General features: G+C 41.4%; 1 protein-coding gene across 3 annotated transcripts in view; it reads left to right on the plus strand.

Annotated features, from left to right (window-relative positions):
* LOC126259859 (vezatin-like) overlaps positions 1-16100 on the plus strand; it is a 117882-nt gene that overhangs the window by 37267 nt on the left and 64515 nt on the right. For all 3 annotated transcript variants that reach the window (XM_049956915.1, XM_049956917.1, XM_049956916.1), the window contains 2 exons: positions 7263-7328; positions 10465-10583. In XM_049956915.1, the coding sequence (XP_049812872.1) occupies positions 7263-7328; positions 10465-10583 (185 nt within the window). The remainder of the gene's footprint in view (positions 1-7262; positions 7329-10464; positions 10584-16100) is intronic.

Genomic DNA, 16100 nt, shown 5'->3' on the forward strand with positions numbered 1-16100 from the left:
AGATTGGTGAGGCCTTCTTATGTAAAGATCATTGACGCTGTCCGCTATGGGGGGGATTAAGCTGGCCATGGATTCTTATAGGACTAGCCCAGGCCCTGCCCACTCCATGTGCTGAGGCTGGTGAACTACCACTTACAGTCTGGCAGCAACTCCTCATGGTGTGTCAGGCATGTAAGTTCCTTGCAGCTCTGATTCATGTGCATACTATACAGTTGCTCATCTGTGTGTGGAATGCTTTTTCTCCACATTATTTAAGGACATTTTAACTGAGCACCACAGCTCTACAGCTGTGTTTACAGATGGAGCGAAACAGGGGGACTTCATTGGTTGCTCTGTTGTTTTCCTTGATTGTATCCTCAATGCCTGACAGCCTCAAGACATTACTGTCTTCGACACAGAATTATATGCAATCTTCCAGGCACTGAAGCAGATGAGGTGTGATTAGAGTACTAAATTCCTTGTCTATTCTAGTTCTCCGAGTGCCCTTCGCTCTCTAAAAAGCTTGAACCCAGCAGATAAAGTAGTCCAGAATATCCAGGATGCCCTCCTCTGACTAGAAAGGCTAGGGAATGAGGTGTCTTCCACTGGGTGCCATGACACTAGGGTATTGCAGGGTGGATGTAGTAGCCAAGGAGGCAAGTAGCGATCCTCAGCTAGTGTGGTGTTTCATACCCCTGCATGCTATTCTCTTGCTGTCGAGACACACACTTGCATTGATGGGAGAATGAGTGGTTGGAAATGCCAGACGATAAGCTCCATTTAGTAAAGCCAACAACACTGCTGTGGCATACCTTCTTCTGGTCATATTGATGGGACAAGGTCCTCTTTACTTATCTTCGCATAGGCCACAGCCATATGATGCATGGCTTCTTGCTCCAGCGAGGAGACCCTCCAGTGTTTGGTGCTCGTGGTGTACAGATCACTATGCACCACATATTATCAGACTGTGTTTTATTTTCAGGCCAGAGAGTAGCAGGAGATTTGCTGACAGACCTGCCCTCTATTTTAAGTGACTGCATAGTAAATGTAGTTAGAATTTTTAAAGTTTTGTTAATTGGCTAACAGTTTTCCCAAGATGTTAGGGAGATGGTCTTAATGTGTTAATAGGGTATCTGGCTCACCCATGTTTTTTTGTTAAGTTAATAGTCAGTAACATTTGCCAGTACTGTTGTTTTAGCTCCTCTGCCTTTTTACTTGTGTTTCAATTGCTAGTATAGCAACTTTATCATTTTCTCCATTGTCTTAAGAAATGTGAGATACAGTGATTGTGTGAGTGGATGCAAGTGATGTGGGATTGAGTGCACAAGTGTTGTTTTGTATGCTTTATCCTCACTGTGTGCAACAATTTTAATGATTTTACCTTTATTCAGTCCTTTTGAAACATCTCAGACTGCTGATAACCTTGCCATTGGGCGCTCGTCAAGTCCACACACACACACACACACACACACACACACACAGATACTAAGAGAAGACAAACATCAGTTAATGGCAGCCAGAAATGTTGGACTGAATATGCAATGGGTACCAGTCATTAATGTAGACCCTCATATTTCAGGAGGCAATGGAAAATGTTGAAGAAGAGACCTGTCTGTATTTAGCACCAGTCTTAGCCAGCATTTGAATGTGCCAAGGCAAATGACTTGATCAACTCAGACTTATGCTGTAGCCCTCAAATGACAGCCAGGTATCTGACTAACACAGATACAACCAATTCCTCCACCAAGTATAATGCCCTACAGAACAACATACCTTTGTTGGACAGAGAGGAAAACACCAGTATATTTTTACTGTGGGTGACCTAGACATGTTGTGCAGTACTGCAGAGAAACAGATGACATTGGCCATCACAACAGTCCTCTAGACAACAGTCAACTGCTGATGATTGTAGCAGACCTGTGGGACAAAGCACATAACTGTACCCAGGATGAAGTCATTTTCCAGCAAGCTGTAGCTGTTTCCTGTTGGCATCAGTTACCAAGATATCAGGAAATATCTTTGACGGAAAACCTGTTTGGGCATTAGATAACTCGGGGGCTTCATTTTGTGTAATGTCAAATACTTGTTGTCGGCAGCCAAAGAAGACTATGTTGTGTGATATGAAACTGATTGAGCTAAAAGTCAAAATTGGAAATATGTCCAACTGACTGGATCCCCACCATATCATATTAAAGGAAGACATCAATGAAATTCAGGGACATTCTGCTAGATTTGTTAACAGTAGATGTGATCAGTGCTAGAGTGTTACGAAGATGCTTAATGAACTCAAATGGGAATTCCTGGAGGGAAGTAAGTGTTCTTTTTATGAAAGGCTATTGAGAAAATTTAGAGTACCAGTATTTGCAACTAACTGCAGAATGATTGTACTGCCACCAATGTACATTTAGATTAAAGACCACAAAGACAAGACAAGAATAGTTAGGGCTCTGATAGAGGTGCATAGACAGTTGTTGTTAGCCCACCCCATTTGCAAGTGGAACAGGAAAGGAAATGAGTAGTAATGGTACAAGGTGCCTTTCGCCATGCAACTTATGGTGGATTGTGGAGTATATGTGTAGCTGTAGATGAGTTATCAAACTTGTTGACATCCTTTTTCTGTCTCGAAGCACCACTACTCATCAGTACCTATCCTATTCATGGTGAACACCCTCTTAAACCGCTCGTAGCCCGGTATCTTGCTTTGCTGACATTTTTAATTGGCCGCATCCTCCAAAACTCCCTCCTAACACTCCACAAAATCCAGAATCCGAAGAAATCCAAAACACCGTTGTCAACCTTTCCATCAAAATCCTCATTCCTACAAAAGTGTCAGTCCTGTCCAGGGGCAGCACATCGAACTCCACACCCAAGTTGAAAAATGATGGACTTGTCAAAGACCTATTCTCTTTCTCTTGATCCCTACAGTGGAAACATTTCTTTGCTACAAACCCACTGGCCATTCCCGGAGACAACTGCTTCACCAGTATTGTGATGAATTACAATGAGTACAGATGGAAAGCTTCTGCCAACTAACTGGCTCATCCAACTACAAGCTCTTCCATTGTGACTCCATCACACAAGTCCAGCATAACCTCCAGTCCTTGCTCAAATCCATAGACCCATCACAGAATATTTTCCCTGAGTCTATCCCCAACCTCACTCCTATGACCCTTCTGCACACCCCCTTTTACATGCTTCCCAAACTCAATAAACCTGGATGCCTCGTTGTAGCTTGTTCTGTGCTACCACTGAAAGAATCTCTGGTCCTATCGATCAGCACCTCCAACCAAATGTCCTGCCTCTCATTTCAAAGATACAAACAACTTCCTTCCCTGACTCTCGTGATTCTCATCCTGCTATCACCAGGATCCCTACTTGCCACTGTTGCTGCCACATCCCTATACTCAAACATCCCTCACACTCACAGCTTCTCCTATGTAAGGAAGGTATTTAAATAAATCCATAACACAGCCATTGGCACCCACATGGCACCCTCCTATGCCAACCTGTTCATGAGCCATTTAGAGGAAGCCTTCCTAGCCTCCCAAACCCCTTACCTTGTTCTGATACATTGAGGTTATCTTTGATCTGGACCCAGGCCCGAGACAACCAATCCTCATACCTCCACAGATTCAGCACCTTCTCCCCCATGTACTTCACACTGTCCTCTGCAACCCATTGTGCCACTATCCTGCACTTTGAGCTTCACTTGTTTGATGGCTCCATCCATATCTCCATCTGTATAAAACCCACCAACTACCAACAGTTCTTGCATTTTGATAGCTGTCACCCCTTCCACACCAAGAAATTGCTCCAGTACAGTGTTGCTACCTGTGTATGGGGTATCTGCAGTGGCAGGAATGCCCTTGCCCAGTATGCTGAAGGGCTTGCAAAAGCCTTCAGAGACAGATGCTACCCTCCAAACCTAGTATGCAAACAGATAGCCCCACACCATATTCTTGCACATTCCTTGTCCTCCCACGAAACCCAAGAATCAGTTGCAAAAGAGTGCCCCCTCATCACTAAATACCAGCCTGGACGGGAGCAGCTAAGCCATGTTCTTCACCAGGACTTTGTTTATCTATCGTCATGCTCAGAAATGAGGGACATGCTACCCTTGATCCTTCCCAACCCTCCTAAAGTGGTATTCCATCACCCATCCAACCTACACAACATCCTGGCCCCTCCTTATGCCACACCCACTCCCAGTCCCTTGCCACTCCCACCCCCGGTCCCTTGTCACAAGAGTCCTATCCCTATGGAAGACTCAGGTGCAAGATATGCCTGATTCACCCACACAGTACATCCTACTCCAGTCCTTTCACAGGCTTATTCTGTCTCATCAGAGGCAGGGCCACATGTGAAAGCAGAATTGTAAAATACCAGCTCTGTTGCATTTTGTGCACTGGACATTATCACCAACCAGCTGTCTACCAGAGTGAACATTCATCACCATACTGTGGCCGAGAAGAGTGTTTCCACCCATTGGTGCACCACACTGCTGAGCACAAGATGCTCCTGTTCAGGGTCTGCTTCATAATCCATGCCATCTGGATCATTCCATCCAGTGCCAGCTTTTCTTAACTATGTAGGTTGGAGCTATCCTTGCAATACATTCTTTGCTTTTGTCATTCTCCTGCCTTCAGTCTCCACTAACCACTGTCTCCACATCCCCACCAACAGTTTCTCTTTCCTCTGTCCCATCGCCCTCTCCCAGTCCGTGCTACCACATCATCTCCATCATGCCACACACAAACTCACCATCCCCGATACATTTGTGCCGTGTTTGTAACCTGTGAAGCTGTTATTGCTCTCTCCCACATTCCTATTCTGCACACCTGCTGCCTCCCTCTGAACTGCTAGCTATCTGTCCCCAGCTCCTCTTCCTTCTTTCTGCCTCTACCGACCCCAACTGATAGAACCCTTCATCTCTGTCCACGTGGCAAATTGGAATCCCTGTATTGTGTGTGCAGCTGGCACAATGTGTGTGTGTGTGTGTGTGTGTGTGTGTGTGTGTGTGTGTGTGTGTGTTGGAGGGGATGCAAGGGAGGGAGGAATTCTTCTGTTAATCAGTGAATGATGTCCTTTGCTCCTGAGATTTGCATTCTGCCTGAACTCTCCTTACTATATATAAAAGTACTACTCTACCCAATATAAAGTTTGTGGCTAGCCATTAACATACGTGAGGAATAAGAATGGATCAAAAGTTAATCTGTGTGACCCTCCATTGATAATTCATCCCTCGGTTACTAAAATATTCCTTATTTCAGTATTATCTTTTACATTCCTGTTGTTGAGTATGATTCAAACCATTTTCCCATAAAACTAAATCTTTTGTGTAGGAGAACTTCATCCCCTGCTTAACCAAATGCATGAAGTGGATCACAAAAAATACCTAGTTGGTGATTTTTTCATTATTCTGAATCTGTGGAATTGAATTTTGTCAAGCGATATGACAAGATACACTGGCCCACACAATGTAAATTAGAGGTCATTGATATGATTTGAAGACGTCTTCTGTGATCAAGTAAAAAGTCTACAACATTCCTATTACTACTACTTATCAGCCCTGCATCTTATCCTGCCTGCCTTGTCTCCTGGCTGATTACCCAGTGGGTTCAATTGTCCCAAAAGTGATTTTATTACATTGGCATTGTCTTTTGGATTTCTAGCAATTTCTATTGAGGTGCAACTGGCAGTTTACACACTTAATTTGTGTAATTTCTTCAGTACTATCAGAGGGACCCTCATCATAGTCTTTAGTTGGAAATGATTTTACACACCTAACTCCTAAAGTTTGATGCACATTGTTAACTTGTTGATATTCATCTGCACATATTTGCTACAATGATACACGTCACATGTTAACCCTTTGACTGCTGTGCAGAACACTGGTGGTCACACCTCGTGTGCTGCATTGTCGCGCCTCGTATGCCGCATTTTCACGATACTCGCCCTTCTCCGGTTGTGGAAAGCTTCTGGTGCACTCGCCATGCGCAATGCTTCCAACACACTCACTGTTTTTTGGCTTTCTGTTTTGTTCTGGTCGGTGGACTGGCTTTGGAAGAATTGGGGGTATTTATTTACAATATTTACACTTCATTTTCGTGTGAAGTGCATTTTTATTATAATGTATATACAAATAAAGACGTTTACAATAGTGATGTACTTCTACAGTCTCTCAAAACAAGAATTAAGAGTTTTTTATTGCTCCATTTGTCTTCTGTCGTTCTTGTGGGTCTCTGTGCATCTTCATTTGAAGATGATGAATGTTAAATAGAAGTACCCAGCTGCAGACTTCCTCTCTATGTTGTAGGCTTCGCACTAGCAATTACAGATGGAGATGAATGAGAATCAACAATGTCTGTAGATTGTAAACTATTTGTAAGAGAATCTTCTTCATCTGAATCGCTGTCTATTGATGAGCACAGCGATTCTTCAGAGTCACTCTCCATCAACATCTGTATTATCTCTTTGGAGGTGAGCAGCTTTTTACATGCCATCAAAATACGTAAATTCACTATGCAAATATAAGCGAATGATAGCCGACTGATATCTGAACCAAGAGTAATCTCTTGCAGAAAGGCACGAAATCACAGTTCGACAGAAATCACAGCAGCGTCATCTGTTGTGTCTAAAGCAAATCACTCATACAGGTGCTATGAGAGTCTGCCAAAAGCACTGACATCGATGTCAAATGTAGTCGTGTTCTGCATATTGAAATGCAATCTTTTGCAGTTAGAGCAAATGATAAGGTGTGGCGGGAGTCCACCAGTAGCACTGCAAACAAACAGATGCCGTATTCAAGTGCAGCTAAACAATAGGAGAGGGAACATCTCAGTACTTCAACAGCAGTCAGCAGCACCTGGGGCATGGCAGCACTGAACCGCTGTGGCAGTCAGCCACACCCAGGGCACAGCATGGTCAGACTGCTGTAGCAGTCAGCCACAGTCAAAGGGCTAACGAAACACTGTTTGACATTCAGAAAACATTGCCTGTTTAGACTTGATAGGACACATGTTATAAAATGAAATTCAGCCCTTCTCTGTTTCATGGTTTACTTTTTCATTTATTAAAGTTGTCTATATTAAATTTTCTTCCCTCCTTTTGACTCTCAATTTTTTTAAGATATTACAAGAAAAGAATGTTTGACTCAAAAATACTTAAATTTTGTACCAAATGTGCTTGTTGTGACCTCATGAATAGCTAGTATATGTTCCTGTTGATAAGCAATATACTTATGCTTGTTCCTTGAGTCTATTGGGTGTTTTTTTGTATTTCAGTCCCTGTGGCATAAAATTGATGTGAGGAAGTATGTTACTTTAAACTGGTGGGGAATAAACAGACTGGTAAGTTTTTCTGCACTTTAATTGGCAACTAACATCACTTTATGTGCGGTAATATTTCTTGCAATTGTAATTAATCATGTAGAAGTGGAAAACATATGGTAGATGCAGTTTCATTGCTTTAGCATAAAATCTGTGAAGTGTAATTTGAATTTGAACATTTTAGGTTAGGCATAACTGTCAATATTCTATGAGTATTAATTGAAATTCAGAAAAATCTCCAGTGAGTCATTAATTATAATTTGCAAAATGTGAAGTCAAAACATATGTGCATCCAGCGATGAATTTATTTTTAAAAAAGTCACATGCTTCCTCCACAAACTGTTGCCTTTAGTTACTGATGATGATTATCTCAACAAAAACAGAGTAAGACTGCTTGGATTGCTAAGGAAGTGTCTGTTATGACATATAAGTGCATTACTGTTTTTGAGCTTTAACTGCATTTTTATGCTGTGACTCAGTGGCAGTAGATAGGTAGTGTACTACAGATGAGCCTGCGCTCTATCAGAAGACAAAAACTACTCAGCCCCTGTACAGCCTGAAGGAAAATCACATGCAGAAATGTTTTCTGCAGTAGGAGGAATGGACAACACTATCCTGTAGGCAAATGTGTCTGACGTTGAAGGCAAGCACTACTAACTGAACTTATTTGGCAAGTATATAGATTTGCAGCATCAGTCTGGTTTGTTTTGTATCAGACATAAGAAATATACTGCACCAGCAGTAGGTGTAACTCAATATGTAAAAAGGTAGAAATGTAAGTACAAGTACTTCATACAATTCTCAGCATTCCCACTGGCTAGTAATATTGTGTTAATGATTTTGAAATTACATTAGTCAACTGAATAGATGCAATTTGTTTTTCTGTACAAATTTCTCCTCAATTTGTTACATAGTATCTTCATTGGCAGTGTATTGATCTTATACAACATGTGTGCTTCGTTTTTGTTGAAGCTGTACTTCTGCTTGAGGCAGTATAAGACATCATCAGCACAGCACACAATCTTTATACACATACTTTCCCACCAACAATTTCATTTATTCAATTGAACACAGAGATATCTCAGATTAATTCATATAACCTGTGACACATATGTCCTACTTAGACTTAAGTTTTCTGAGGTTTCTCTAAAAAAATGTGAGGTAACTGTTGAGACAATTACTTTGAAAAAGCTGTTAGTATGTAGTTAAAAGATTAGTGGTTAACTTGCATAACCTGTGTACATTTTTCTAACATCTGGGCACAGGGGAATAGTACAGAGAAGTATGAAATATGCCAGTATATGAAATTAATAAGTAGTAGGGAAGGTGAATGAAAGCCATAGATTTGTTGAGAGGCTCTTAGGTTAGATAAAAACACAGTATGCTAGTGCAGATATCCAGTGAATTTGGTAACACATTGCTAAGCCCATAAGAAGTCAGTATAGTTCATAAGAAAGTGTAGCAAAGATGCTAGGAGAACTTAAAGGGAATCTTTTGAAGAAAGACAATGTCATTCTCATGAAACACAGTAGAGTAAATTTAGAGAACTAATATTTGGTGAGGACTAGTGCTTCTATTGCATATAATGTGCAGGGACCATGGAAATAATGTGAGAGATTAGGTGCTGAATTGAGGCATATAGACTTTCTTTTCCCCCCTCTCCATATGCGAAGATAGAAAGTTGCTAATATTGTAGTATTAGTATAAGATACTCTTAGCTGTGCACTGGATATTGGCTTGAGGGGGAATATGTATATAGAAATAGATATAAATTTTTCAGCCCATCTTTGTCTGATGCAAATCTATATACCATCTCCAGGGCTGGTCAATAGATCAGGTGGACTGGTGAGTAATTCGGAATTTCCAACTAATGTGCTCCCACAGATGATCTCTGCTCCTGCTGTAAGAAGCAATGAGCAACTTGGAGGCTGGCTAATCAGAGAAAACACACAAAACTGTGAAAAAAAACAATGGAGGTGCTTATTTGACAATAAAGAGAGGATGTGCATTCATATTATTTGGTGCAGTATGGTGTGGTGCACAGTGCCACATAGATAATGATTTTCTCTGAGAATACTATTACATTTCTAATGTAGAAATAAATTATGTTTCATTGTGTAGAATGGTGTCCCCAGATAGCTCAGTGGGTTAGTGCCAACTGCAAATCTGAAGTCTGGGTATTGACCCACAGTTCTTCCTAGCATTTTTCTGTTAATTATCACAACCTTAATGTTCAGCAATGATTTCAAGTTGCTGACTGCTCGACTTCTATATGTATCTTTTTATTTTATGGCCGTCATTATTGTGCAATTTTACTTGTGTAGCCATATTCAGGCAAATCAAACTTGTGTCTCTTCTGTGTTAGCCACATCAGGACAACAGAAATAGTCAAACTATAATTTTGTGATATTTATGAGTCACTGTAAGTTTAATGACAGTAAAAAGTTTTCTTTACATACTATTGGCCAAAGTCACTAGTTATTACCTCTCTCTCTCTCTCTCTCTCTCTCTCCCTCCCCCCCCCCCCCCCAATAGAAAAACATGTTTCATTGTTCTCAATGTATTTTTCCTGCTTTCCACATCAAAACTGACATTACTCATTTAAAATTCAGGCACAATTCTCTAACACAATTCCCTAAAATGAATTTGGATATTTTATTCCCATGCATTTAAAAGATGTCAGCAGATTTTAGACAGATTTCTTCTTCTCCACATTTATAATCCCACTGAACACACTCACAAACTTGACATTGTCTACAGATTTTTGTATGTCTACTGATTTTTGTATCTAAACATATCAGAAACTTGATGGAAACAGGAGGTAGTCAGCTTGTTCCACATCCTTGAACTTCCCGCACATTCTCTCCAACCAGGCTGAAATAATATGAAACTTCTGCCTGTGGAACTTTTGCTGTGACCAGCGCTGTCCATCAGTATTGACACTCATTGGTGGGAGATTTACGCAGTCGTCCTTCCAATTTCATATGTGTTAAGATACTCAAAGGTCCAAGGCTTCCAGTCTGATAGTGAAGCTTTGTGCTGAGCCTATGCCAGTTAGCTCTAAGTATGTTATCTTTTGCACATTAATCAGCATTCAAGATATGTTGTTGTTATGATAAATGTTAGTATTGTTACTGTCATTTCTGTTGTTTTTTAGGATTTTACCACAATTCATGAAGTCATAGACATCATCACACAAACCAGACTACTCTCTGAGGAAGATTTTAATTTAATTTCCAGTTTGGACATTGATAAAGAACATCAGCGTACACTAAGGTGTGTATCGTGTACGTTGTGTCATGTATTACAGTATGTTTTGTGTTTATTAGTGTTTGGATATGAGAATCAGGCAAAACAGCAGTAGACAGATGAAGGTAAGGTAATGACAGCGCAAAAAAAAAAAAAAAAAAAAAAAAAAAAAAAAAAAAAAAAAAATTATAGGAGCATATACAAGATAGACTGGGTGGCCTTCCCCAAGTTTCAGTGTCAATTTTTTTACAAGCTCTCTTCAATCCTAACTGTCCTCGGCTGGTTGGTCTTTAACTGTTTGTGGAATAAAATCTTCACATTTTTCTAGCTGCATTATTTCAAAAATCTTATTATATGTGTTTGTTGTTGAGACACATGTTGATCACTTTTGACAACAAAGAACCACTTGTGTTCACAAAGGCTGTACCTAGCTTAGTCGTCACTGATTGAGGTACTGTGTGTTTATGTTAAGGTCATTCAACTGCATTGTCATATGTACCATGTTGTGTTCGCCTTAGCTGTCACAGCGACCACTGCAGACACCATAACTGACATTTGTCACTTACCTTTTTGGCCCCAGTGTTGGTGTACATTGCTTCTGTGATGATGTAAAAAGTCTACAACATTCCTATCGCTACTACTTATCAGCCCTGCACTGCTATCTTAAGGCTGTTCATTGGAGAAGATAGAAAGATGATAAATAGGAATGTGATAACACTCTCTGTGCAATATATGACAAAGACAGCAGAATTGTTTCCCAACCTTTATGTAATATTATGTCTCTAAATTTTATCAGCAGGTTTTCATATGAACCTTGTTACTTTAATCCTGGAATTGTCATTAAACTTTCCTGAGCATCCCCATAACATGTGTGTATGGGTTGTGCTGATCTGTTATGAACGTATCAACATTTCACTGAATTTATCCAAAGTCCACTTCATAAGATTTGAAGCACTAGAGCGATATTGTAGAATAGGTGTCACCAGCATCTTTTGTGCCACTTTCTTTACAAATGACCCACACCTAACCAGACCTCTCCCAACAAATGTAAGTCGTTTATTTGCCTTTCCTGCTTCTGATGTCACATGTTTCTGCCATGCTATGTAGCTTTGAAGTGAGAACTCCTAGGTATTTAAACACTGGAAGGTTTCAGGAGCTTATGTATAATCTCTCTGTTGTAAACTATTAGATTCTTTTTGACAATGTAATTGACAAAAAAATGTAATTGGATACATAAACCAAGCAGTGGTAGAACACGCACATAAAAGGAGGTTATAATTAGTCGAGGTTTCGGAGCCAGTGGCTCCTTCTTCTGGCAGAAGAGTTGAAGGGGAAGGAAGATGAGTGAATGAAAAGGACTGGAGAGGTCTAGGAAAAGGCGTAGATATCAGGAAAGTCACCCAGAACTGTGGGTCTTGGGAGACTTACTGGACAGGATGAGAAGGAAAAACTGATTGTTGGGGACTGCACCAGATGAGATTTGAAAACCTGAGAGCTACAAGGTGGAAGACAGGGTAATATGCAAGACATAGAGTACCGCTTAAACATCGTGCATGAGTTAATAATAGTGAAAAGCTAAGTGTATTTTACGTAACAGAGGTGGGCAGTGAAAAATGATGAGGTAAGCAAATGAAATGTGAACAAAACTAAAACAGAGTGAAGAAAAGAGTAGTTGCTGTGAAGGAATGTTGAGACAAAATAAATTTACCTAAATTAAGGCCAGGTGGTTGGTGAGAATCAAGGTCATGTTGAAGCGCTAATTCCCACTTCGAGAGTTCCGAGAAACTGGTGTCTAGGGGAAATGCAGATGGCGTGTGCGGTGAAACTGGCACCGAGGTCACAGTTGTCATGTTGTAGAGCGTGCTCTGCAACAGGATATTGCTTGTAGCCAGTATACACCCTCTGCCTATGCCCATTCATCCTAGCTGATACTTTGATGGTAGTAAATGTAAAAGGCCGAACAGTGTTTACGCAGCAGCTGGTATATGAGGTGTTGTTTTACAGGTGGCTCTCCCTTTGATAGTGTGCGTTTTGCCAGTTACAGGGCTGGTATAGTTGGTGGTAGGAGGGTAAATAGGGCAAGTCTTGCAGCGAGGACGGTTACAGGGGTAGCAGCCAGAGGGAGGGAGATGGGTGCAGAAGGAGCATAGAGTCTGACAAGAATATTGGGGAGGTTGGAAGGGTGACAAGAAGCTATTCTAGGTGTGGTGGGCAAAAATCTCAGACAGAATTGATCTCATTTCAGGGCATGATTTTAGGAAGTAATGGCCTTGTCAAAGTAGCTGGTTAGTACAGTCCAGACCAGTATAATACTGAGTGACCAGGGCTCTGCTCCAAAGTTGTTTTTTGGAGGGATCAGCAGTACCAGGATTGGATATGATGGCCTGGGAAATTTGCTTTTGAACTAGGCTGGTGGGGTAATTACAGCCAGTGAAGGCTGAGGCGAGAATTGTGATGTATTGATGAAAAGAATGTGCATCTGAACAAATACATTTGCCTCAAATGCCAAGACTGTATGGGAGGAAACGTTTGACACTGAAAGGATAGCAACTGTCAGAATGTAAGTACTGTTGTTTTTTAGTAAGTTTAATGTGAACAGAAGTGTGTAGCTGGCCTTTGGTGAGGACAGGATCAACATCAAGGAAAGTGGCACGGGATTTGGAATAGGACCATGTGAAATTTAATTGGGAGAAGATATTTAGAGATTCCAGGAATTTTAACAGGTCAGCCTCACCATGAGTCCATATAGCTGATGACCCCATCATCATTCTTCCAGCAGACAAAGGATCTACCACTGTGGTACTTGACCAAAAGGAGTATGTTAGTGAAGGTGTACGCCAGCTGTCTGACACCTCTACATACAGCGTCTGCCATAAAGATCCTATCCCTATGGATTGAGGGGCTACTCCTTGTGAGGGCCTGAGGTTTTAAGGAGTGACTGCAGGTCAGTTTGAATCATAGGGATGGGATCTTGATGGTAGATGCTGTATGTAGGTGTCAGACAGCTGGCATAGACCTTCAGTAACATACTCCTTTCGGTCATCTATCCAATTTCATTTCTGTGTCAAAAATGGTTTATTTCATTGTTATATTGACAATATAACTGAATAGATAAAAAATCTGCTCACCAAGTGGTGGCAGGAGAACACACATATAAAAAGTTTTACGTATGCAAGCTTTCGGAACCAGCGCCATTATCTAGTGGTAGAAGGGTTGAAGGGGAAGGAAGAGGGTTGAAGGGAAAGGACTTGAGACTTTTAGAAAAAAGGGTAGTGTTTGGAAAAGTCACCCAGAACCCCAGGTCAGAGGAGGCTTATTGGACGGGATGAGGAGAAAGGTCCCAGGTTCTGGGTGACTTTTCTGAACTTTACCCCTTTCCCTAAACCTCTCCAGTCCTTTTACTTCACCCCTCTTCCTTCTGCTTCAACCAGAAGAAGAAGCCAATGACTCTGAAAGCTTGCATACGTAAAACCTTTTTTTTTTTTATACGTGTGTTCTCCTGCCGCTGCTTGGTGAGATAGATTTTTTTATCTATCTACTTATATTATATTGTCAAAAACTGTTCATTTTCATTGTTATGTCATATTCCAGATTCTTTCTGTTTCTTTTTTGTGGACATTCTCTTGCATTTTCTAATATTTAAAGAGAGCTGCTTTTTGATAAACAAGTTCAGAGTGCTTTTCAGCATTTACTTGCAATCATCTAGCAATAATGCATTCGTCTTTTCAAGGGGCATACGGATCTTTCATGAACACACGTGTGGTGAGCACAATGCCATTGTGGTAGTTCTTCTTACCCCATGCTGTAGTTCCTCTTCTTGGGCTAGGGTGTGTTCACACTGCGTGCTGCACTGGACTGAGCCAAGCTGTGCTGGGCCGTGCTGCACCTGGACATCGAACCCATTGTTTAGCATTGTGGTGTTCATACTGGCAGCTGGACCATACTCTGGTGCAGTGAGAGCTGGCCCATGCCATGCCAGCATTGTCCAGAATGTTTAATATTCCCGGTGCTTGCTGGCAACCACCGCAAGCTGGTGGAGCTACACTTCAGCATCTGCAATATATGTATCAGATGTACCCTGTCTGTGTTTTTTTTTTTTTTTTTTTTTTTTTTTTTTTAACAGTGACTTGCCAAATGTTAATCAGTATCTGTCACTGTATTGCATCTGTCAATTATTCTTATTTTGAATGAAAAACACTTTGTATTTTCTATTTCTCATTTTATTTCAATTAAAGGACAAATCCCTTAACATCTCATTGGCGGAACAATTGCAAGTATTATTCACGAGGGTTGGGTTAAATAGTGGCAACTATTTATTCACAACCGTTACAAAAGAGTTAAATGTTTGCACCTTTTACTGTCCTTCAAAGTAGTCATCAGCATTGTGTAGAACCCGTTGCCAGCGATGTGGAAGGCGTAGTATACCATTAGCAGAGCCTGTTCTGTTGATGGTGCAAATGGAATGGTCTTCTGCCTGTCAAATCTCTGGAACAGTTCTGAAGCGAATGCCACCAAGTTGTTCCTTCTGGAATCAAATCAAAGTCACAAGGACTTTGGTGGATGGTACAGTACTTAACAGTCCCATCAACCGAAAAGAGCAGCCACAGCTTGCACTGTACGCGCCTGCAGATTGTCATGCAAAACAATAGGTGGGTTGCACAAAAAGCGTTGCTGCTTATTTCGCAAAGCTGGTCGCAGGTGATGCTCCAAAAATGAACAGTAATACTGTGCATTGATAGTCTGCCGTGGAGGAACATAATGCATTAGGATAACACCATCACAGTCGTACATGAGAATCACCATACTGGGGCTCTGATGCACTTTTGACTTTTGCGGCGACCCATAATGACACCATTCTTTGGATTGACGTTGACGTTTTGGTTTTGCCTCATACGATGTGGCCCTTGTGTCATTCAGTGTTACGATACGGCGTAAGAAAGCCTCTCCTTCGCGCTCATAGTGTTCCAAGTGTGTGTGAGCAGTGTCATAATGCATCCACTTTTTCATTTCTGTCAAGTCATGCGGAACCCATCGTGATGCAGTTTTTCGCATGTCCAGGCGTTCCTTCAGGATGTGAAGCACAGTCGTATGCGCTAATCCTGTTTCTTGGGTGAGCTCACAAATCGTATGGTGTCGCTCACTGCCCACTAATGCGGCAACAGCATGCACTTCTTCTTCAGAGATGCTAGGACGACCTGCCCGATGCGTGTCTGCCACAGTTTGCCGACCTTTGTTGAAGGCTTTTACCCAACGTGCCACTGTTCTGTACAGCAATGCCGATTCCCAGCATTTCTCTTGAAGACCTTGATGACACTGTTGTGCTGTACGACCTCTGGCACATTCAATCTTGATCCAACTCCAATGTTCCTGTTTTGAAAACATAGAGACACCATTATGTTAGACCACTCACTCACAAGTGACTGTGTTTCCCTCGACTGTGCACATGGGGATGAGCGAGTACATTTGCTCAGAGGTAAGGTAGGTATGTCAACAACGTGTGCTATCAGATCTAGTCTCACCAACCTGCCTGCAGGCTGGGTCTGT

Source organism: Schistocerca nitens, chromosome 5, assembly GCF_023898315.1.
Source record: "Schistocerca nitens isolate TAMUIC-IGC-003100 chromosome 5, iqSchNite1.1, whole genome shotgun sequence".
Taxonomy (NCBI): Eukaryota; Metazoa; Arthropoda; class Insecta; order Orthoptera; family Acrididae; genus Schistocerca; species Schistocerca nitens.